The sequence below is a fragment of the Emys orbicularis genome, chromosome 11, assembly GCF_028017835.1.
Source record: "Emys orbicularis isolate rEmyOrb1 chromosome 11, rEmyOrb1.hap1, whole genome shotgun sequence".
In the NCBI taxonomy this organism is placed as follows: Eukaryota; Metazoa; Chordata; order Testudines; family Emydidae; genus Emys; species Emys orbicularis.
Window position 1 is genome coordinate 40,846,137 of NC_088693.1, and position 24,564 is coordinate 40,870,700.

At 41.8% G+C, this 24,564-nt stretch overlaps 1 protein-coding gene across 1 annotated transcript; it reads left to right on the top strand.

Moving 5' to 3' along the window:
* The first annotated feature begins 6,639 nt into the window (after positions 1–6,639).
* On the top strand, positions 6,640–16,921 carry CDCA7 (cell division cycle associated 7). The gene is made up of 10 exons (XM_065413698.1): positions 6,640–6,705; positions 10,210–10,332; positions 10,739–10,849; positions 12,267–12,515; positions 12,930–13,007; positions 13,950–14,138; positions 14,666–14,806; positions 15,038–15,187; positions 16,373–16,509; positions 16,891–16,921. Exons 1-10 carry the CDS (start codon positions 6,640–6,642, stop codon positions 16,919–16,921), a joined length of 1,275 nt encoding a protein of 424 aa, XP_065269770.1.
* Positions 16,922–24,564: the final 7,643 nt, after the last annotated feature.

A 24,564-nucleotide genomic window follows, 5' to 3' on the forward strand; every position in this document is an offset into this window, starting at 1 on the left:
AGACTTTTATAATTACACATACATCATAATGACCTGATGTTCTGATTGACCTGTTATGCTGCATGCTTTGAAAAAATATTAAGACTTGCAACAAACCTGTCTACATCATAAGTGCTGGAAGTAGGAGTGTGGGGGCTGCTGCTGCACCCCCTGGCTTGAAGTGGCTTTCATCATATACAGGGTTTATAGTTTGCTTCAGTGGCTCTCAGCACCCCCACTATAAAAATTGTTCCAGCCCCCCATGGCTACATGTCAGCTGATCTAGTAGTAGCCTGATGATCGTGTATTTAGCTGTGATACTCTAAGTACCTTTCCCAGACCTGAGGAAGAGCTCTATGTAGCTTGAAAGCTTGCCCAATAAAAGATATTACCTCACCCATCTTGTCTCACAGGGCACTAAAGACATTTATTAACCACTATTCTTTATCCACCTGGGTTATATTAATTTCTTTGGGCCTCTTTCTCCTCCTGTACTCTCCCTTATGGACTTGCAAAAATCTCCAGTTCATGCTATTGTGTATAGGATCAGATCTTCCCACTTTCAGTTCTAAGTGCACAATGTACTTCCACCTTGCCTTTACTAATAAATAACACATAAAGTGCACAGAAATATTTTTAAAATTAAAATTTTAAAATGCACGTGAATTTTTTTCCCTGGGGAGAAGGAGAAGACAGAGTGAGAAGGAAATAAACTATGCATGAGAGATACTAATCATATTTCTTGCTGTGTGATGCATTGCTGAGCTGGTATAGTAAATGTTAGCTATCCTAGTTATTGCCGTTAGCTAATAAAATACTCTAGAAAATATTTATATTCACATTTGCTTTATTTTATACATTCATTGTGTCCTGTAAATTTGTGTTTATTTTTTCTGCAAAATCAAATATTTTTTTTCACAGATTTAAAAAATCCTCAAAAATAAACACACACACAGAAAAACTGCAGAGTTCTAAAATATTCCTGGTGCAAACATTGAAACAGTTGTGTGCTTGTTGTTTCGCTAGGACTAATGTCCTCCATAGTTTACAACCACTCCAGTGACAAGATCATACACAGTTTATTGAGGTTACTACTACATCTTGTGCAGCAGTATTAACCACGGAGGGTGACATGAACACACACATGCCTGAGCAGATATGATAGCAGTCCAGTAGAAGGCAGAATTATACATACACACTACAAAAGGGGGGAAAATAAGTGTCACAGGTTATCGAATTACATGTAAATCAGTGTTTGAGAACTGACTGCAAAATAGTTCCTGACTCATTTCAGTGCACTAATAAGAATTGTAATAATACACTATAATTTCCTGAGAGGAAGAGGTTTGGGCAGCTCTTAAAGTAATTTTTAATTATGGCAATTAGCATTTGCAATCTTATTCTTTTCTAAGGATCCAATGTATTTGGTAGATTTCTCTGTGCAACAGGTAAACACCACTGTGAGTTTGAGAATCCTAAACTTATCACTTCCATTGATTCATTACTTCATTTGTACCTATCTATGTCTAGGGCTCCCATCATTACAGTAACTGAGTGTCTCACAAACATGAATGAATTTAGGCTCACAACACCCATCAGGGAGGGGAAGTATTAGCCCTAATTTTACAGACAGGGAACTGAAGCACACAGAGATTAAGTGGCTTGTCCAGGATCACGCAGGAAGTCTGTAGCAGAGCCAGGAACTGGCTTCACACGATCATTGCCTGCTGGTTAGCATTTTCTGTACCACAAGCCTGCTAAGCGTTCAGAAAACTGCACAACTGTGTGTGAGGATTTTTGTAAAAATCCAGACAGCTGAAGTCTGCTGGAGTAATTTAGGGGACTGATCTCCTTCTGGCTGGCCTCACAGGGACTAAAGGTTGGATTTATTGTTTCTGAGAATGGCGCTATTGTTCTTGAGGACATATGTTTGAAGCTACTAATAGGGAAACATCTTTGATTCTTATAGGCCAATGCAAAATGTGCTGCCAGGATAACAACTTAGTTGTTTCAGCCATACCACCAATGTTGGATGTACTTCAGCTGTGTTCTAACAAGTAAATACTTGAAACACCAGCAGCTGCAGCAAGATGAAACAATATGATGGAATGCAACTTTTTAGTAGGGGTCATGCTATAACAGCTACTGCAGTAGAAAAAAGCAGTGGCTGATCACTGTTCGGAGCACGTTTTACTTCTGACAGGGTACTGCTCCTTTTGAGATAACTATCCGTGATAGGGCCTTTGATGATTTCAGTGTAAGCCAGCTCATGTGTCTTAACAGACTCCTCAAATGCTACCTTCATATATTTAAACAAAAATCATTTCAAGAAACATGGAGATCTGAAAATGTTTCTCCCATCCCTGAAAACACTTGACAAGCTTCACTACAGACCAAACCTGGATAGGGTTTGTTTTGGGATTTTATGATGACACTGGTAGGGGTGATCCTACCTGTCTATCTACTTTGGAGTCAAGGAATCAGCATGGGGTGGATGCCTTCACAACAGATTAGAAGCAGAGGGGGACTATATGTTCTAGTATAGGAAATGTAGGCCCTGGCTGTGTAGTCGCAGCACCAGCGCTGGGAGAGAGCTCTCCCAAAGCTGTAAAAAAACCACCCCCACAAGGGGAGTAGCTACCAGCACTGGGAGCACGGCTGGTGCACTGCCACTTTACAGTGCTGAAACTTGCAGCACTCAGGGGGGTGTTTTTTCACACCCGAGTGAGAAAGTTGCAGCGCTATAAAGTGGCAGTGTAGACAAGGCCTCAGTGTCAGTGACCAAAAACAGGGCTATCCATGAAAAAAAATAGTGATTTTCACTAATGCAGAGCAGCTGAATATAGCTATTGTTCAGTGTAAAAATGGACTTTAACCTGTCCCTGTTTTGCCACCCTCCTCACTTCCTTGAGACACTTGCCTTGAGTGTCAGTTAGTCTATCCTTGTGCTTTGCATAGAAACAAGGGGGTGGGGGTGGGGCTAAGCACCCTATGCCACCTTTGCACTCCCTGTATTCTGGAGCAATTCAAGATGCTGACATGGGCCCCAGCATCAGTTACAGTAGCCTCAGGGGGCAGAGAACAGTTAAAGCAGTGTACTTTCTGGCCACATCCTCCCCCCCATGCCATGCCCCTGCTGTGACCCTTTTCTCTTATGCCCTGCTTCCTGCCCTGAGAGATGGAAGCAGGGCCAACATAGAGCTGCTGTGGCATGAGAGCCGTTTTATACAGGGGATATTCCCCGTGGGTCCTGTGTCTGCCTCTTTATGCTGCTACTTAGAGGGTCATAAAGGGACTGTTGCGGAACAGAGAATTGGGCCCAACATGTCCCCATCTGCTGTGGGTGACTGCAGTCCACAGAATGTATGGTAGTTTACTTTGCTGGGTGGTTTCCCAGGGCTTGTGTGGGGCTCTCTATCCAGCTCCATGCTAAGCTCAAGTTGCTGCAGTGAGTTTGGGAGGTCTCTGGAAAGCTGCATTCCAAATTAAGATTGTGGCAGCAAGCCACCGCTGTTGGTTCCCATCGTGCTTCCCAATTCCCTGTACTCCTTAGTCAGGATTAACTCAGGTCTGAGACTGTGCACTATGCCTGCAATCCATTCACTGATTGCCTCTACTGTGTAGTTCCAAAACCAAGCTACTACAGTAGAACCTCCAAGTTATGAACACCTCGGGAACAGAGGTTGTTTGTAACTGTAAAATGTTCATAACTCTGAACAAAACATTATGGTTGTTCTTTCAAAAGTTTACAACTGAATATTGACTTTATACAGCTTTGAAACTTTACTATGCATAAGAAAAATGCTGCTTTTAATCATCTTAATTTAAATGAAACAAGCACAGAAACGGTTTCTTAACCTTGTCAAATCTTTTTAAAACTTTCCCTTTATTTTTTTAGTAGTTTACATTTAACACTGTATTGTATTTGCTTTTTTATTTTTGGCTCTGCCACTGCCTGATTGGGTACTTTTGGTTCCAAATGAAGTGTGTGGTTGACCGGTCAGTTCTTAACTCATGTGTTCGTAACTCTGAGGTTCTACTGTAGTATGTATATTTTAAGTTTTAGATCTTGTTTTGATATCATGCACTGGATCTCAAGAAGGGGAGTCCCATGATAAAAGTTTCATGGGCCTCCGCTTCTCCTCTCCTCTGAAATTCCAAATCTCTGCACAAAAAGTGTTTGAAAATGTGACTTTGAAAACAGTTCCACTTTTTTTACAACTTTTTAAAAAATCTCAGAAACCCTCTAATCAAATAGCTTCAAATTTTCCCCACAATCTCTATCCAATCCCCTGATCTGGCATACTAATTTTTAAGCCAATCTGATTTAAGTTAATTTTAAAGAGACACAAAACTCACATGGAAACAGAAGATTAGCTGCAATCTTACTCATAGAACCAGCTAGTCATCATTCCTTAATAGGATTTGGTATGAAGCTAGTAAAATTGCCTTATACATATTTGTCATTTTTCTAATGGCAACTGATGATCTTCAGGATTCTGGATGTTAGTAAACTCTGATATTGGTGGGAAGCTTTTCTTTAATATTTTACCTCTATATAAATTTCGTATTTTGTAGTTTTCTGAAAGTTTAAAAAAACAAAAACCTCACGGTGTTGGTTGAGAACTGTCTGGGTGGCAACCCTCAACTAACGTGGATTTAGGAAAATCAAGTGTAGTCTGGTCTCTGGAGGACTGTTTTTAGTTCATCTGCTTTTGTGTGCAGTCTGTCAAGCCAGTGGTGCAGGTAAGTATGTAATTAAAGGCTTATTTAAAATGGAGATTCTTTTACTTGACAGACTGCAGCATTCTCAAAAGGAATCATGACCAAAAAGTATAAAAACTGCTTTAGCACTGTTGTATTCTATTGTGTTATGGCCTATTTAAGGTGTTTGGCTTACAGCTCATTCTTGGTTCAATTACACAGTATCAGGTTTGTGTGTGTGCCATACACGTGCAGCAGGGCCCGATTCTGCACTACTGATGTAAATGGGAATTTCCAGCCTTGAGTAAATACTAGGAATTTATCATGGAAATACCAGCTATAACTACAGTTTCTCTGTTACAATCCTCTCCTAAACCAGTGTGCATTAGGTTGGTGATTGTAAATGAAATATTACAGAAAACAGAAGCTATATGACTTTTCCCTTTAGGAATATCTGAATCTTAAGCTATCAGGTATACAGCTTCTTAAAGTTCCCACTCCCCTCATTACAATTGTCAAACAGTGGTAAGTTACAGTAATTTTGCTCTCTTTAGGTGTTATAACTATTTGATTTAATGTGATATTACACGTTACATAAAACTAATAGCAAAGAATCCACTTTCTCTCTGTTCGTCTCCAAACTATGTTTTGATTTTAACACAAAGTTTATTCTATTTAAAATCCCTATGCACAAATAAAATGCCCTATTTCAATCCTTTCCTGCAAAGAGATACAGATTGCAATTTGCAGTTGAACAGATTTGTGACCTTATTCTCAGGCTATGTTGCAAGTGTCTAATTGTACTCTTGGTTGAGATTCAGATAATGCATTATTCACTGACATAAAAAAAACTGTTTTTAAAAAAGTATTTCTTGACCCTTCTTCACTGCATTTTCTCAAAGTGCATATTTTTCATTGAAGCTTGTGTGATCCACAGAAAGTGCAGGGTATCTGCTGGAAGAAGACCCCAGACCACAAACTTCAAATCCAACAGGACCCAGAGAACACTGTGAAGCAAACCTTTTTCTCTACATCAAATTGTATGGAGGATTTTCGATTTCCAGAAAGTTTTGTTAAAATAATTACAATCCTTCCAAAATGTATTGTGGTTTATGCAAAATATTGAAAATTATTCTGCTTAGCTATTCCTCCCCATCTTGTTATGAGTAAACATTTATTCGTGAGAAAAATACTTTGTTCACTTTAGCTTAACTTCTCAATCGTCTCCTCGTGATTTCTGTGCTAAAGATGCCTGCACTGCAGTAAAGTCTTAACTACTCGTGATGCATGGGGCATAAACTGTCAGGTTCCCTGTGTGCTAAAGAGCCATGGACCGAAGTGGTTTTTCATCTCCCTGCTAGCCATACATGAATTGGCCGGAGCAGGAAATGTGCCTACACTGTTGGTTTCGTGCCATAACACACTCGTTTGTGGCTGATTAAACGCTCTGCAGGGCAGCAGGATCAGTCCTGCCCCCTGTGCATTGACCCTGACCCCCTCCCATAGGCACTGGGGACTAACCACCCAGACCCCACGTGCACGACAGGCGAGCCTGCAGACGGCTCTGCCCTCCCCCTCCCCCTCCCCATATGCAAATTCTACCGCTTTGCTACAGGGAGCATTTCGCGCCACAGAATTAGGCCCTTACAGTACCACAACTTCCACTGCAGGAAAAAAATACTAGAGGTTGCTTTCGCCCCCTCTTTGCGCTCCCCGGAGCCCTGTGCTGATCTCTGCACAGGGGGCAGGCTGTCTATTGCACGGGGGAGCAGTAAGGGGTCCCCTCCTAGAGGGGTGTTGCCTGCACCTTCCAGGACTCGGGCTCAAACGCGGGAAAGGTGCCCCCAATCCCCGCCCCCCTGACAGTCCCGAGTTGGTTTGGCGCGAGCTTGCAGCTTCCTCCCGACCTTCCCAGTCTAGCGCACGCTGCCCGGATCGCACCCGGGCTACCCAACTATGACTAGCCTTTACAAGAACCGCTTGCGCCCTGCAGCTGGTAGCATGGATCCCTTCGGCATGCGAGTGAGTGGCGGACGGGGCCCAGGGCTGAACGCGCGCTGGAGAAAGGGGGTGTGTGTGCAATGAATTGCAGGCTCTGGAGGATTGGGGGGGGGGGGGGTTCAGTGAACTGTAGGCACTGAAGGAAAGAGACTGAACGGGACAGAGGGAGCAGTGAGTTACACGCACCGGAGGAAGGGGGCTGAGCAGGGCAGAGGGTGCGGTGAGTTGCACACGCCGGAGGAAGGGGGCTAAGAGTGCAATCAATGAGTTGCACGCTCTGGAGGAAGGGGGCTGAGTGGCGCAGAGGTTGCAGTGAATTGCACGCGCCGGAGGAAGGGGGCAGAGGGTGCGATGAGTTGCATGCGCCGGAGGAAGGGGGCTGAGCGGGACAGAGGGTGCGGTGAGTTGCAGGCGCCGGTGGAAGGGGGCTGAGCGGGGCAGAGGGTGCGGTGAGTTGCACGCGCCGGAGGAAGGGGGCTGAATGAGGTGTGTGGGGGATGCAGTTAGTTGCCCACGTTGGCGGATGGGGGCTGAGCGGGGCGGGCTGGCTGCAGGCGCTCCAGGAGGGAGGCTGAGGGGCGGGAGGTGCAGTGAGTTGCAGACTGGAGGAAGGGGGCTGAGCAGGGCGGGATGCAGGAAGCTGTAGGCGGTGAAGTAGGGGTAAGCGGAGTGGGCTGCGGGCGCCGGTGTACACCGGCTGGATGTGACGGCCCAGCAATTCCCGCCCCCCTCCCGCCACACACACACGTGGCCCCATGGAAACACGCGACACCCTGTTTTGTGGGGGTGGAGGATGCCGCTCACCGGCCCGGGTGTCCCTGCAGGTGGGGGCCGTGGCGGCGGCGCTCCGACAGCGGATCCTCCGGGGCAGTCTGCGCCGTGGGTCCGCCTGGACTCTTCCAAACTCGCGTCGATGGCGGAGAGCCCCGTGGCCAGGCCTGCTGCCTTCCCGGCTGCACGAGGGACCCTCCGGGAAAGGTGGAGGTGGCAGGCAGCCCTGCCGCGTGTCCCGGCTGGCACGCTGAGCCTGGGGCCCGCATGTCTGCTCCTGCACCCCGCCCTGTGCTGCCTGCCAGGCTCGGCGGCGCCTGCTCCCAACTCGCCTCCCGCCAGGCTCTGCTCCCTTCTTCTGCCCCAGCCGCTGCCCTTCAGGGGTTGCTGCCTGGGGTCCCTGAGATTTGCGAAATCTAAACAAGGTCTTTAGACTCTCTCCATCAAAACAAGGGTGCCTGCAGTCTCCCAGTTGGAGTAGGACGTGTCTCCATGCAAAGCCGCGGCCTTCCCAGTGTCTGGGTGGAGGAGAGCTTTCCAGGCTAAAGCCCCGGGGATCGCTCACTGGAGGAGAGCCCAGTGTCCCCAGTTCCCCACTGTGTTGGGAAGAAATACTGCCAGGTTAAAAACTGCTCTTTATAAAGTCTCTCTATGTCTACTGGATTTGTTTTGCACTGGTGTGGCTTCCCTGGTCTTGCTCTGCATCTTGGTGCAGTGTGTGCCACTTGTGGTTTATAACCTTGTAATTAACCACATTGCTGTCAAACAAGCCCTCACTACTCTGGGATGGTTAAAACAAAGGATTTACAGTGAAGATGGTCAGGTTCACTTCTCTTTCTCATAGCACTGCAGCCACTACCATGTTGGGGTGACCTGGTTGACACGCAGTAGGGTTCCATCTTGTGGTGTAAACGGGACCTAACTGATGTGTCTGCAACGTGTGCTTCTGGCACAATTTGGGGAGACAGTTGAAACTCTGGTCCCTTCAAACAGAATAGTGTGTTGATTGTTGTGGACTTTTCAGGCTGTCCTATGCTTATCTAGTGCAGTGTCTGCTCTGCACCATAGAGAGTGTAATGTAAGTTTTTTTTGGAATGCTGCTGGTCTTAAAAACAAACAAAAAATCTTGCCCTTGGGGTTTTGTAAAAGGTTCACATCTGACTCGATACTTAGCTGATACCTACTTTGCTTTTTCTCTGCAAACCTACTTTTACCTTTACTGAAAGACAATAGTGTCTCTAAAGGGTGGGGTTTTGGTGGAAGTGCAAAGTGTCTAATTGGGGTGGAAGCATACTACATTGGAGGATGATTAATAGAGTAAAATCAACAAGGAGTTCTTGTGGCACCTTAGAGACTAACCAATTTATTAGTCTCTAAGGTGCCACAAGTACTCTTCATTGTTTTTGCTGATACAGACTAACAGGGCTACCACTGTGAAACCTGATTAATAGTGTTAAAGGAAGAAGTTTTAGGCTGGTCTACACCTAAAATTTGAATTGACTAGCTATGTCCCTCAGGGGTGAGAGAGATGTTGTTAAAGTGACCTAAACCCCAGTGTAGATACTGCTAGATTGATAGAAGAATTATTCCATTGACCACTTTTTGGTGGGGGGGATTAATTACAAAGTGATGGAAACCCCCCTTCCATTGCTGTACCACATGTTTACACTACAGTGCTATAGCTGTTGTGCCATAGCTGGGCTGCTGTAGCATGGACATAGCCTTATTCTCTCCATTGGCAGGATTAGAAAAGTAGTAGCTATTATCCAGGTGGAAGCAAATAGCTGTGTCTAATTGTGAGGAAAGAGAGAGATTGGTCTACATGTTGGTGCAAATTTCAAACTCAGAACTGGGGGGGGGGGTGGTAATAGTTTCTACAGTGCTGTTAGAAATTAGATTACCATCTCATGGCTCAGGCAAGAGTATGCAATATCCAACATGTGCAGACAGCACATAGCTTTAAACCTCTCTGTGTTGCTACATTTTAAAGAGATTTCTTAAATATTTTGGGCTCAATGAGGTTGGCCTATGAATTGCTAGTAACCATAAGAGTTCTTTCATTTTGGCACGAGCCACATCAATCACTGATCACGGTGCAGTAACTGTTGTGTGGTGTAGTGTGTATAAATATTGGTACAGATATGGGTCTCCATTTACAACTCAGAATCTTAAACCATATTTACTGAGGATATGTGAGGTTCCCAGGAAAAGGATAAATTTAAAGGCCACCAAAAGATAAGACATTACAACCCAATGATGGTACCTAATGAAATAATAAGCCATTGTCCCTAAAGCAGTTGTTCTGGTGTTCTTTTTCTGGTTTTTTTTTTATGCTTTAAAGAAATTTAGTTGATTAGTATTTGATTTCAGAAATTAAACTACAAGCTAAAATGGTGATTTCTAAGATTCAACACAAAGTAAAACTTGAAGGACTTTGAGAAGAAGGGGTGTGACTTATTTTGGTGTGATTTTTCACAAAAGCTATTATTTGTCAGAAGAAGAAGAAACATTTCTAATATCCAAGGATAAATCACTTAAGTTAGTGACCAGAAATGCATTAGAGCAGAAACTACTCTGTTTTAATTTGAGAGCTCTACTCTTGTCTCTTTTCAGTGCTGATGGTGTACTGAATGGATACAAGTGTACTGCACATCTGCAAATACAACCACATTAAGCTTTATAAACACACTTTTAAAAGCTAGTGTACTGTAGCAAATTTCACATTTTAATAGTATTGTCATCCTCCCCTTGCAGCAAGCAGACCTTTCAGGAAAGAAGAACTTCATAGCATTCCGAAATATGAAATTGATCCCCATGGAAACGTCATCATCTGATGACAGTTGTGACAGTTTTGGTTCTGATAATTTTGCAAACACCGTAAGTACAGTACACGAATAAACAGAACTGAATGTGCTGTGTTGAAAATGTCCCAAATGCTTCATGTGTGATTTAAAACTGCTTGCTTTGCTTACATTTCTATACAGTAGCTATGAATCTACAGTATGCACTATAATTTCATTTCACTTTTTGCTTGTGCTTCTAGGTAGTAATTGTTGGAGGCAGATTAGCTATTTATTCTATTCTTTGAAATGTCGCTTAAACTAACATGTCTGATGATTTGCCATAACAGCTCTGAAACCATTTGTAAATCCCCGAACCATTTGGTTTTCTTTGTTACAATAACTATTCTCTTGTAGTGCACTTGTAAATGTGATTTGCTGTCTGCATGGTTCATGAAAAATTGGGTCTTTTTAAAAAAAAAGTGTTTTTATTCTTTTTACAGAAACGAAAGTTTAGGTCAGATATCACAGAAGAACTGGCTAAAATTTTTTGTGAGGACTCGGATGATGATTCGTTCTGTGGTTTTTCAGAAAGTGAGATTCAAAATGTATTGGTGAGATATGCAAATTAACTCACTAGTTTTAAAGTTGAAGTAATTACTAATTACTGAAATGTTACTAATTACTGAAATGTTACAGCCTCTAGGACACTTGCCAGATAACTTTACTTAATTTTAAAATCGCTAGTACAGATTGAAACATTGTTTATTGGATGTACTCTCTTCATGAGCATCTTGTATTTTCTTTTAAAACTGTTTGGACAAGATGGCCATCATTTGCTGGAATCTGTGAGCTAGCATGACATGATACAGGTCTTCATGGCACTTGTGCAGCATAACAGGAAACCGTACAGGAAATTCTACACTTTGTAGGCAACGTAGAAATAGCAATAGATGGTAGAAGGGGGGAAATTCTACTTTTAATCAACTGCAAAACATTATAGCGGGCTTATTGCTTAAAAATAGCCCAAGAGTAAATATTGAGCACTGCAGAGAGCAATATATTCATATTGCATGTAACATGGGTTATTGGAGTATGATGTCAAGGGATGTCCGGAGAAAAGAGTAGGTGCTCTTCTTGTGGAAAGAGTACACATCTAAGTTAAATAATAAATAGTAAAAAGAGAACTAACAGTGACAAAGCAGGCACAGATATTCAAGAAAAGGGCAGGGACAAGCAATAACAGCATGAAAATTGGTGAGCAAGAACCACATATCAAGCTTAATACAAAATTATAGAAAATGGGATTGTCAGTTTGAGCCTTGACAAGTAGAAAAAGAAGTACTAATGGTCCACAGCAGGGTGTCTGTTAGACAGGTTAGTCCTAGATGGAAGCAACTTTATTTTGGTTAAAGTAAGATAAGACATGTCACCAAGTGGATAATTAAGCAAACAAAAAATAGAATAACTATCTTCATTGGCATCACTACTAAATTCTCATTACAGTTGTGAACAGCATCAGAACACTAAGCTGATAAAATGCTTGATTTGGGACCATAATTGTCTCAATGGCTACTTGAGTTGGGGCTGTATTTGTCTCGCTGGCTAGTCCTGTGAGTAAGTTACAATTTGCTAGTGATCTTGTTTCTGTAGCCATTGAATTCTTTGTAGTTTACAAACTTAGGCCTGACCCTGCACTGAGAACCATAGTCGGGGATTTGTACACCCATGTGGATTAACTTGCAGGATTGGGCCCTTAAAGCATACCAACTCAAATGACATTTTTCTCTGAAATATTTTTACTAACTAGACTTACGAGTGAAACTAATCTCTATCTTTCTGTGTATTTGAGCACTCTGTAAAACCACAAAACTTGTCAGGGGGTTTCATAGGTAGTAGTGCCCAACCTTTAAAAAAAATATACCAACCTGGATTTCAGGTTGGTGTCCTTCTTTTAAATAAACTTACTTGTCAAACTAAACATACAGCAATCCAGTGTCATTCATAAACAACAATATTGGTTTTTGATAGAAATTGGAGTCAGACTCTAAGGAAAATGATTTACGTGCTAAGGAGAAGTTGCAATATAGGAGACGTGAGAGACGCTCGATTCCTCTGAAAGTGGCTATGAAGTTTCCAACTCGAAGGTCTAAAAGGGGAAAGAGCGAAATAGCATCACCCCCTGAAATACAACCATCTGCTCTGGATTCTGACTCTGAAGAAAAGGGCCCCAAATTCTTAGAGAAAAGAGCTTTAAATATAAAGGAAAACAAAGCAATGGTAGGTATGCAGGAAAGTTCTTCAATTAATTTTTCTCCTTGACTTCTAATCTCCATGCAGTTCTCTTCTCTTATATAAGTTAACATTAATGGGAGTGATGTGAATGCATTAACAGAAATTTAGAGCCCTGATACTGCACATTCACTGGCACGTGAAAAGCCACATACTGAAATAGGTTCTTCAGCAGACATCTGTGTATTCTAAAGCCTTGTTCCATGTTTAGGCTGGCAGCCTATTAAGCCTAAGCATCATTTTCAACCCACTTTCAGGCACCAGGATATAAAAATAAGACATAAAAGTAAAATTCAAAGAATATGACTGTAATTGTACTTCTAGGCAATTGCCCTAATCTAATAGCCTGTAATAGCACATAAACTCTTTTTTAAGACAGTATGTTTTTCTTTTGTTCCCTAGCTTGCAAAACTAATGGCTGAATTAAAAAATGTCCCTGGTATTTTCACTGGCGGAAGATCATTGACAACTACCAGCCCAGTAAGTAGAAATTTCTGTTTATCTTATACTTCAATCATCTGAGTGTATCTACTTTTGATTTAAAAAAACAAAAAAACCCTTTCAAATAAAAAGCTTAATAGACCAAGTAAATCAAAGTCCAGTTGTTCAGAATTTTATTACTTGTTAAAACAATCATCCTAGTTGTGCAATTCCCTTTTGATTTGCCGTTCTATAAAAACTGAACAACATATCGAGTCATAGACACCTGGAAGTGTCCATATCAAAGGCAAATTAAAGCCATAAAACAAAACAAAACCCCTTTTCTAAATATGTATTTACAGAAATAATGGAGAAAGGTGGGGGGAAGGGCTTAAGCTTCAAAGGTCAGGTCTGAATGTCATGTACAGTTTGAAAGTGCTTGAATCCAGATTCTAGTGTGGGTCCATCTATATGTTTTAGGGCTACAATATCAATCTACTTAAGGAGGCAGCATGTCCCAGTGAGTGGGTCACAGGATGGGGAGTCAGGAGTACCTGGATTCTACTCCTGGCGTTACCAACAACTTGCTTGTATGACCTTGGGCATGTCCTTTTCCCTTGCTGTGCCTCAGTTCCCTATCTGTAAAATGGGGATAAAGATAATATGCCCTTCTAAATAAAACATGTTGAAAAGTACTATTAAAGTGCTATTTATTTGATTGATTATTAAGGCACTTAGAATCCTACTGAAAATATATGCTTTTCCATAAAACAGACAAACCTGTCTAACCTCATTGAGACTCTTATGTTTACACAAGTGAATTGTTGTAGGCACTGACTGCTGCTTGGGGCTTTGTATGTTTCTACAGTTTGTTGACTGGCAAAGGTGAATTTACCAGCAATGTAGTAATTGTACTCGGTTTTCCATACTAGAAACTACGTTATTTTGTTTTTGTTTGCCTTTAGGGGCAAAGGGCTTTGTTTAACTAATTTTTTCTTCCAGCGACCAAAACGGGCTCCAAGAAGCTCGTTTCCCCAAAATGCTTTAAGGAGGAACCCAGACCGAATTTCTCGGCCTCACACAAGATCCAGGTCCCTGATTGATGGGCCACCTACTCCTTTACAAGAGGAGGAAGATGATGACAGGTACAGCTTAGTGAGGAGAAGAAAGCTATCTGATGAGTACTCAGAGGTATGTTTAATGTGTTGGCCTTTTACAGTAGAACATTAATTGGGGAAACTTTAAAAATATAATTCAGTATTGGTTATTCAAATAAGTTCAGCTTAAGCCTGGTTGTTGGTCTCTTTGGCAGAGTTAGAAGCTCATGCAGAGCTATCTGGTGTTCCAATCCACACTGAGGCTAATGGGAGGTATGGGAAAAAATGGAATGTGTTGCACAATTACCTTTTTATTTTATTTTGATTATCACGATGGAGGAATGGTCACTTTCTCCACTGCAGTAGGAGCTAAAAAAAGATCAAATAGCATTTGATTTTTGTTCTGTTACATTTCTAGCACTAAAGTTGGAGACCTGAATTGAGTTTTTCAAAGCATCCCATTAACTCAATACTCGTCTGCTAACTCTAGTGGAAGATACATATCTAAATCCCTTAGACGGCTTTGAAATTCTCTGCCCTTGTTTGTGTGGGGTTTCTGCTGGCAGTAATGTTATGACCATAAAATAAAAGCTTAGATTTTGATTCTTCCGCACCCTCCAGCAAGAGATTCGAACTCCCAGGAGAAGTCGCCCTGGTGCTATGGCTCTTCCTCACATAGTGCGTCCAGTGGAAGAAATAACAGAGGAAGAGTTGGATAATATTTGTGAAACTGCCCGAGATAAAGTATATAACCAGGTGATGGTAAGTGTATTGCAAATCAGAGAAATGCAGATTGAGTATGTTAGGCTAGCTTTCTCTTTGTTTACACCCTCTTTTGGGTTGTCCTTAAGAATGTCAAGTCTTGGAAGAAGTACTAATGCAAAGACCCAAACCATGTTGCAAGGGATGGGTTGGTTGTTTAATGTGCGTTCTTGTTAACTAAACTACCTCTCTTGGCTTTCTTGTCTCCTGAACTCCTGTTTGTTGTTGTAGGGATCCACTTGTCATCAGTGTCGCCAAAAAACTATAGACACAAAAACAAACTGTCGTAACCCAGACTGTGTAGGTGTGCGAGGTCAGTTCTGTGGACCTTGTCTTCGCAATCGATATGGGGAAGACGTCAGGACTGCATTGCTGGATCCAGTAAGATAATTTAATGTGGGCACAGGGTTTATCATGCTTAATATAGCGGGAGCCCTGTTCATGGAGCGATGAATCGTAGTTAACACTGAAGATAGGATGTTGGAGGTTGAGCTGTGTTTTAATGCCTTTTAATACTGTCGTACATGCACACTTTTGCCTTTAAATATATGTCAGAGCATCGTGGGTGGGGGTTCACAGTGGAGACTTGAGCTCGTATGCATCCTGTCACCTTGTGTAATTCACAATCCTGAGTTAGTGCCCAGGCTCTCTATACAATGCATGGGGAGAATGGGATTCACAAATACCAGCATGCTGAGTGGGGAGCCACTCATCCAGAGTGTGGGAGACCCAAGTTCAAATCCCCGCTCTGTCTGATGGAACAGGGACTTGAACTTGGGTCACTCACCACCCACATGAGTGCCTAACCACTGGGCTGTTGAGTATTCTGGGTGGGTCCCTCTCATTTTCTCCTCTTGGATCTGTTCTACCATGCATAAATAATTAAATGGTCATTGGGCCAGAGACAGACTGATTGTAGAGCCCAGTGGTTACAGTGCTAACTTGGGAGTTGGGAGAGTCAGGGTCCAGTTTCTTTGCTTCAGAGAACATTTATAGACAGTGGCACAGCTCCAACAGATTGCGAAAGACTTGTCCCTGCGCAGGGGTTTCGCGAATGCCCGTGCCATTAAAGTTTCCCTTGCCACTCCTACCTCATGGTACCACGCAGTTCCTGTAGCTACTATGGTAATAACTATCAATTATGGAAGCAGTGCAGCCACTAAAGCATATTCTTGAACTTCAAGCTATTGAATTATCAAAACAAAGTGGTTTCACTTTTGTCTGGCTTTAGTGTCCGTGTTGTAGGGAAAAGAATGCTGCCTCTCATCCTACAGAAAGCTACAGCACAGGAGTTCAGCCAGCTGCCTTGAACAGAGAGATAATTGTCACTATGTTGGGTCTGGAAGGGAGGGGGGGGAAATTGGGGTGCTCCATTGAAAGTACAGAAGATGGCTAGCACATTGGAAAACTTACTCTTTACTCACAAACACTAGCATTTGTTGGCATCTCTTGACAGCATTTGTGCTAGCATGGAATTGTTTTGAGCCAGTGCCAGAGAGGGAAAGGGGTGGGGTGAGGAATCTCTGAGATTTCAGTTTCTTTAAAAGATGTCTTATTTTTCTTTAGAACTGGCGCTGCCCACCTTGTCGTGGAATCTGCAATTGTAGCTTCTGCAGACAGCGGGATGGCCGGTGTGCTACTGGTGTGTTGGTTTATTTGGCCAAGTATCATGGCTTTAACAATGTTCATGCTTACTTAAACAGGTAATTGCTTTTTTTTTTTTTTTTTTTGAATGGTCCAGTTTTGTGGGTTAGGCGAGGGTCTGAAAGTCAGGAATGAGAAATCCTGGCTTCTCCACTGAATTGCTTTGAAGTCTTAGGTAAATCTCTTTATCTTCAGACCTGTCATCTGTGAAATTGAGATGATCTCAGAAGGATCTCACGGGAATTGATTTTTACTACTTACTAATGTGTAAAGTGGTATCCAGTGTAAACACTAAGTACTTATTCTGCTGGCAGTGAAGTTCAGTTATTACTTATTCCCACAGCTTCCAAACTGTATCTAAACTGAATAGAAATCAAATTCTTTAATGGATCAATCTGCTTTTCTTGAAACTAAAACTGGTTCCTCTTTGTATTTTGCAGTCTGAAACGTGAACTTGAAATGGAAGATTGAGGTTGTGATGGGTTGTCAGGGGCACCTTTCTATAGTCATGTGGTCTTTCATCCATGTCAGACTTCGTGTGCAGTTAATTGTTCAAACAGCTGAGGGTTTTAATCCCAGGGTGATCAGCATTTTCTTTTTTTCAGGTAAAAGGCAACAAAGATTTTCCAGGATAATCAATAGGTTTTCCGCAAATCATGTTGAGTCCTTTAAATATTGTTGGATAGGCTCTTTCTTTCCCCTTCCTGTTCTTACACAGTCTGGCTAGTGTCCACTCCCTCCCCCCCCCCAACTCCTCCCTGGAACGGGAAGTGAGACTTGACTTGGCTTTAAACTGATAGTGTCTTGTTCACACAGTTGCCCTTGTTGCAGTTTTTATCTACAGTTAACAGTTATTGAAAATGTTAAATGCATTTAAAATATTAATAGCTGTTTCGCTCATGGAACCAAGAGGAAATGTAGATGTTACTCCTTTGTCTGGTGAAACTGGTTAACTTCTGTCTCATTAAAATTTAAGATTATTTCAGGAAGAGTAACAGTAGCAAATAGAAGCTGAAAACTTTTATGCGCGGTGATAGATCTGCTTTAAAATTAGCAACTCCAAAATCATCACTAGTCCCTCAAGTTTAAAGAGGAAAAACTTAATTGAGATTGTTTTAAAAACTTCTTTACAATGCTTAGATTTCCAGCATTTGGTTTTATAGAGTGCTCAGAAGTGCAAAACAGTGGGGCCAAAAATGCTGCATAAATAAGGAATTAATCTAAATGTTTAAGGTTCCAGTGTGACAAAATGGGCAAAAATACAATTGAAAGACTATTTTGAGTAGTCAAAAATCTTGATGGGCTCTCATGGTATCTTCCTTTGTGATGTGAGCATGGAACACTGCTGAAAATTTCTAGGGCAGCTGCGCTTTTCCTCACTGAACTAGTACTGGTGCAGCTCCACTGATAATAGCAATGGTGGCAATGATAATGTGGGTTGACAACAGTGATGGAAAATGACTGCACCGTGTTTATATTAGTATTTCCACTATTGCTGCCAATAGTGATGCTGCATCAGTGCAAGGTGAATAGTGAGACAGTACTAGTATGTAAGTGCAAGACCTCAATTTGGCATACAGGCAGAAGGTCAGTTTGAGAAGCTTATTTAATCAGTCACAAATGAGGTTTCAAGATCAAATGTAATAAATCATATGTACTGCTTTTAGAACTTTATGGACAAATGGTTTCTAGCCATTTGGAACTGGAGCCTGAATTTTCATTTATTTTTTAGGCGCCAGTGGTTTCAAAGCCCATAGTTAGGCTGGACCCTGTCTTGTACGTAACACATGTAGCTATGTAGTGCAGCTCAGATTCGGATAACAAAGTCTTTTTAAAAGAAATTAAATATCCTGACTGATGGGGTATTAAATGAGACTTACAACCCTTTTCCCTAATGGCTAAAAAGTAATAGTCTAGGAGTGCAGATGTAATGGTTGAATATATTTTGGTAGCATTCACACATGCTGTTGCCTGCTTCTGAGCACAGTCTAGCTGTATTCCCACTTAAAGTGGTCTCAGCCTAGCTGTAGAAAGTTATTTTGCATGACATGATTAATGAACTATAAGTACAGCTAAAAGCAAGAACTTAATGTTGAAAAGATCTAGTGTGCTGCATGGATGAGACCACTGTATACTCAAAGCAATGGAAAGAGCACTACATCGGCTGAACCTGTACAGTTAATGAAGACTTAGAATGTAATATTATAAATGAGATCAATCCCAACTAGAATCATCTTGGATTTGTTGAGCCATAGCACTAGATATGGTCTTGGATCTTTCTGCTAGTGGGATATTTTATGCAACAACTTTTTTCTCTAGTGGTTTTTGCCCCTTACCACAATTCAGCACCTCATACTGCAGCAAGGAACTATAGTAAGCTAGAATGAGACTTTTCAAAGGCAATTAGGCATCCAACAACTCCCACTGTCATTGTGTATCTCTGAAAATCTCCATCCCTCCTCCAAACGTTTTCTTTTAATTATGTCAAAGTTTGAACTGATGTATAGTCTAAGGTGGATAACACTCTCATCCTAAATAGAGTGAATATTTCCTTCTTGGTCAAAATCTAAGGTTGATCTTTTGCATTTTATGAAGAGGGAACTTTGGGAATATATGTGCTGTGATAATTCAGATGACCTTCTAATTGCCATACCTGCCTTTGGGTTGCTAATCTGTGTAAGTATGTCTGAAAGGTTGGTATTAAGACAAGTCCTTAATTCCCACCTTAAACATATCATGTGAATAAATGCTGTAACTGGGTCATCTGATCTATGAAGTGCTTCTGTACAAAATTTTATTTTGATAATAAAAGCTTTGCCAAGAGTTTCTGCCTCATTTTTTTGTTAACATTCAGTCTTACTTAGGTTGTCTTGTGCATGCTTGCTTTGTTGTTGTTGTTGCTGGTTGGGTTAATGTTTATGCTAAAGTTTACTGCAGAATTAAAGAAAAATATCAACTAAATACATGGCCCAAGTACTCATTCTCAAAACAGAACTGCTTCCACTTTTTATAAGATACCATGTGTAGCTATTGGTGTGAGAGCCATTTGATTAGAGAAGTCTTCCTAATTATACATGCAGTGACATTGCCCCCAAAGATGCAGCTTCCCTTGTGGCTTGTATATAAAGCTGCAAGTTGTATAAACTCTGATCCTTAAGCCAATACAAGACTTGGCTTTGTTTACTGTAGTAGAAGGTGACATTGTTTTAGTTTGTATGCAAAAAACTATTATTGCTACTTGTGTATCAATTGCTAGACCGTTTAATTTTAAGTAATAGTGCATTTGTACAGTATGCATCCAGCAAACAGGAATATACGAGTGCTGTACCAGAGCTGGGCACTGCTCATTAGTATAGTGTTTCCCCTCCCCAACACGAGTGAAACTGGGCCCAGTATAGAAAGAAGTGGAATGGGAATAACTGCAATTGCAGTGAGACACCAGGTGGGTGAGGGGGCATCTTTTATTGGACCTACTTCTGTTGGTGAGAGAGACAAGTTTACACAGCGCTCTTCTTCAGGTCTGGTGTGCTACTGCACACTAAAAGTTCCATACCCATAGGTCAAAGCATTCTATTGAACTTACTCTGTGCAGTACCAGGGTCCACACAGCCAATGAGAGAAAAGCCCAGTACAGTAGATTTACCCCTCAGCTTGCTGTGCGCTAATACTCTGAGTAGATGTGCCCTGTTATTCACTTTAAAAGTGACCTCTTTCCACACTCACTGCAGGCTGCAGCACATATTAAAAAGTTTTAATTAAGTCTGTGCCAAGCTAACTCAGTTTCTTCACACACCCAATGTTCTGTGGACCTCTCCTTAGTTTTTAAATGAAAATGCCTACATGTAAGTGGAGCCTCTTAGTTTTGTTGTATAAACTGGGCATTCATACATGTTTCTTAGCATCTCTCTGTCACTGGAAATAGTGCTCACAAAAATAACAGGACTCTCTGGTTCTGATGCTTTCAGAATGAGTTCCAGCTATATGTTCCCCTTGAATGTCCTAGGGAGTGCCTGTAAATATTTTAATTTAGGCTGTATGGATTCTTAATCACTTCGAAGTTAAAGTTGCATTTGTTTTTGACAGTGATGCTGAAGTGAACATACAAACACAAACTGAATATCTTGTGTTTTAATTAGTTACTAAGGTCCCGCTCCACAAAAGTAGGGGCCATTGTGGTACTCAAAATGACTTCTCAGCTGCTCCCTGAGCCTGTCCCCAGCAGTAGGCTTGTATAAAGTCACCTAAGCACTGACAGTATCCCACAGCTAATGAGGTGCTCATAGCTCTTGCAAAAGCCAAAGCCCCACAGGCCCTGAAGCAGGATTTTCAAACTTGGCGTTCCCCTTGCCTATCTTGTCAGGCGTGAGATGTGTCACCCAGACTAATGATTAGGCACTCCTGGGGGTATATGTGGAAGACCCAAATTCAAATCCTGCTCTGATTGATCTGATGCTGGGGCTTGAACCCAGGTCTTCAAGTAAGTGCCAGAACGACTAAGGTATTGTGGGGTAGGTTCCTTTCGACCTCTCTCCTGCTGAAGATTTTCCACTTCGTACTCTTTATACATTCCATGGGTGGTGTACCCGAGCCCACTTATCCACTGAAGCTTTAAAAACCCCCGCACCCAAATCTGGGTCTGTGCTGGTTATGTGATATGTATGTATCTCGTGATCCTTGTAACTGATACCTGTAATCTCTCATAACTCAAGCCGGACCCCAGATGTACAGTACCTTCCTTCTTAACTTGTGTATATTTAATTTTAAACATTAACTTTAATATAATATAACTATTCATTAGGTATTGCAAAACTCAGCCTTGCAACTTTTCTGGCACGAGCCCAAAAGTAATGTGAAGTATTTGATGTTACAGCGGGCACTCAAAACAATTCAATCTAGTTCTAGTGAGAGGATCTGTTCTAGTGCTAGTCCCCAATTAAACATAGAGCTTCTCTGTAAAACAGAATGAATTTTTAAGTGCTTTGGCTGCAATCTTGCTGGAGTCTCCCTCCATAAAGCTTATTAACCACATTTACAATGGGAGAAATTACAGTTTTTAGTGCTCTAGCCTATTTTTGCCTTTGGTTTGTGAGCCGCGTGTGGCTCTTATACAGTTAAAGTGGAGTTTGCAGCACCCACCCCCATACCCTCCCCTTTACCTACCAGATGTTGGCGGGGCGGGGGGGGGGGTGCTGGAGAGCTCAGGACCTCTGCCTTGCAGCAGGGCCGTGGGGTAGGTGCTTCTGCCCAGAGGGGAGGAGCGGGTCTCAGGGCTTCAGCTGCTCAGGGTGTACCTGCCAGGGCTCGGGGCTTCAGCAGGAGCGGGGCTGAAGCCTCTAGCCCTGGCAGGGTGCCCCAGCTCGCAAGATTGTGGTAGGTGGCTTGAAGGACCCGTACGTTTGGCCACCCCTGGGTGATCGGTTGAATACTGGTGCTGACCGGGAATCCCCAAGAAAAAAATACTGTCAAAGTCACGTTTTCTTTTTTGTACACTTAAAGAGAAATGGTCACACTGTGTTGTTTTCTTTGGATTTAGGAAAGGGTTGTTCACATCTGCCATCTTAATGTACATTCCTGCTTTTTTCCTGTAGGGAAGCCTTAATATGGTGAAGGCTTTTTGTTTGTTTTTTAACTTAATTTTCTTGGAAATGAAGGTGATTAGTTATAATGCTGAAATTGTAACGAGTGTACAGTTGTGAGGGTCCAAAACTCTTGCTACAATTATAACTTCGTTTGGTTAAGTAATCAAGCTCTAATTTGTGTCTGTCTGTCTGTCTGTGGGTACAAAACTGCTCCTGCAAGCTCAGGGTCTTGCTGATGACTAGGCCCGCAAAAAATTCTGGGCACAGTCTACATACCCGCTCTGCCACAGACTTCCTGCATGATCTTGGGCAAGTCTCTGAGGGCATGTTTATGCTATAATGGCACAGCTATGGCGCTGCAGCTTTGCTGCTGTAGTAGAGATGTTTCCTACATCGACAGAAGGGTTTGTCTGTTGATGTAGTTAATCCATCTGTTTGAGAGGCAGTAGCTAGGCCAACGGAAGAATCCTTCCAGCAACCTACCTGCAGCTATGCTGGGGGCGAGGTTGCCCTAACTACGATGTTAAGGGGGGGACAGTTTTTCACAGCTCTGCGAGCCATAGGTGGGGAAAATAAGCACGTCCCTATCTCGTAAGGGTGTTGTATGGACAACTAAATTAAATTTAGTGAGATGCTCAGATACTACAGTAGTGGCAGTTATGTCCAGGGATGCCAACCTGATTTGCAGGTACAATCATGTATTCAGAGATGTTAAAGGCCAGAAGAGATCGTTAGATCATCTAGGCTGACCTCCATTATAACACAGGTCCGAGAATTTCACCCTGTAATGACCCCAATAACTTGTGTTTGGCTAAAGCATATCTTCCATAAGCTCTTCTCCTGTTTATGCATAGGTGCTGGAACGAGGGGTGCTGATGCATGCCCTGGCTTGATGTCATTTCTATCTTACAGAATTTTGGTTCAATGGCTGTCAGCACCCTTCCCCTCCCCCTGCCAAAATTGTTTCAATACCCCTGCTTTACAGTTTGAATGCAAACTTGTATTTGCAGAGTTGAGGCCCTCTTAAAAGTCAGCCCCTCTCAGCTTAATGATATTTTTGTCAAGGCTGAAAGTCCCTCCACCTTCAACCTGGAAATAATGCCCTTAATATTTTGTTCACCTTTCAAGTACAGGCCATGTACCTATGCCCCGTCTCTAGCAAGCTGAGTAAACTCATCTTTGTATTTCTTTGTGACCTCCATTGTTCAGTGTGTTTTATCTAAAGATCATTCATTTTTACGGGATATGGTAGACTGCATTACAAACAAGATTTTTGAATTGAATCACTCTGTCTAGGTATCCTACTTGTCTTACTGGTCTCCTAGACTTCTACAACATGTAAGTTTGTGTCACACTTTAATATTAATAATCTGTTTTTGCACCATAACTGTGAGGAAAAATCTTGACTAGGAAAAGGGGTTGAATTTTGGGTAGCTAAGCCTGACCTAAGTTCAAACTTTTCCCCAGTGCAAATAAAGGGTAACACTTTTACGTAGATGAGTGTAGCCTAAGATCCTGTCTGTAATTGGGCTTCTTAGGTATCTTCAGAAAAGTAGCACCAAATGAGCTGGAATATATAGATAGAGAACACCTCTGAATTTGGCTAAGGGAGTCTTACTTACACGCTGGTAAGTTAGGCTGTGGGGCAATTCTGACTTAGAAATCAGTAACTCCACTGCAATCAATGGAGTGTAAGTTAAATCAGAATCTGGCCCACAGGAATCAAATCTAATTTAATGTAACATTGGCAGTAAGGGGACTTGTAGAAGGTATCAAGAGGCATCATTTTAAACTCCCTCGCATTTACTTGGACTCAACTTTGAAATTGTCCCAATGTGTGGATGAAAGGGACACTATCAATTTTAAATTGACAATAAAAAAAAAAAAAAAAAAACTTTTAGGTACATCAGCTGCACCTCGTCACCCTACTAATTTATTGTGGATTTATTGTAATATTTTTCTTTTTTAAATGTTTTTTTTTTTTTTTTTTTGCTATATGAAATACTGATGCAAGTAACAGACTTCATGAGGCAACATTAAAATTGCATTAGACAGTGCTTTGTTGAAAGAAAACAGGAAAATATTCTTTAATTTGTCTCTCAGTTATAGACGAAAACTGACCTTTTTAAGTTTAATTCCTTTGCTGAAGTGCTTTGACATATATACTAACATGTCCTTACTGTGGGCATTGGCTTGTAAAGGGATTGTTGAAATGGGCTCAAATGATGGCAGAAAGTAGAGTAGAGAAGATTACTTTATAGCCTTGACATGTGTTGTAGTGATTCCATATTTCTGTACTTCTAAATCTGTAAGCAAGGCAGAAAATTTCACTTAAATTAGTTAGCTTTTAGATGTAATCAAACAGCTTATGTTATTGTTAGCCCACAAGTGTTGGTCTTCTACCTTCATTGTTAGGTCCCACATTGTTTAGTTTCACTGATTTACAAGCTAAAATAAAATAAAAATAGACTAAACCAAACTGCTTTGTCAGGGGCTAGAACAGAGTGAGTGCAAACACAGTGGAGCACTCTTCCT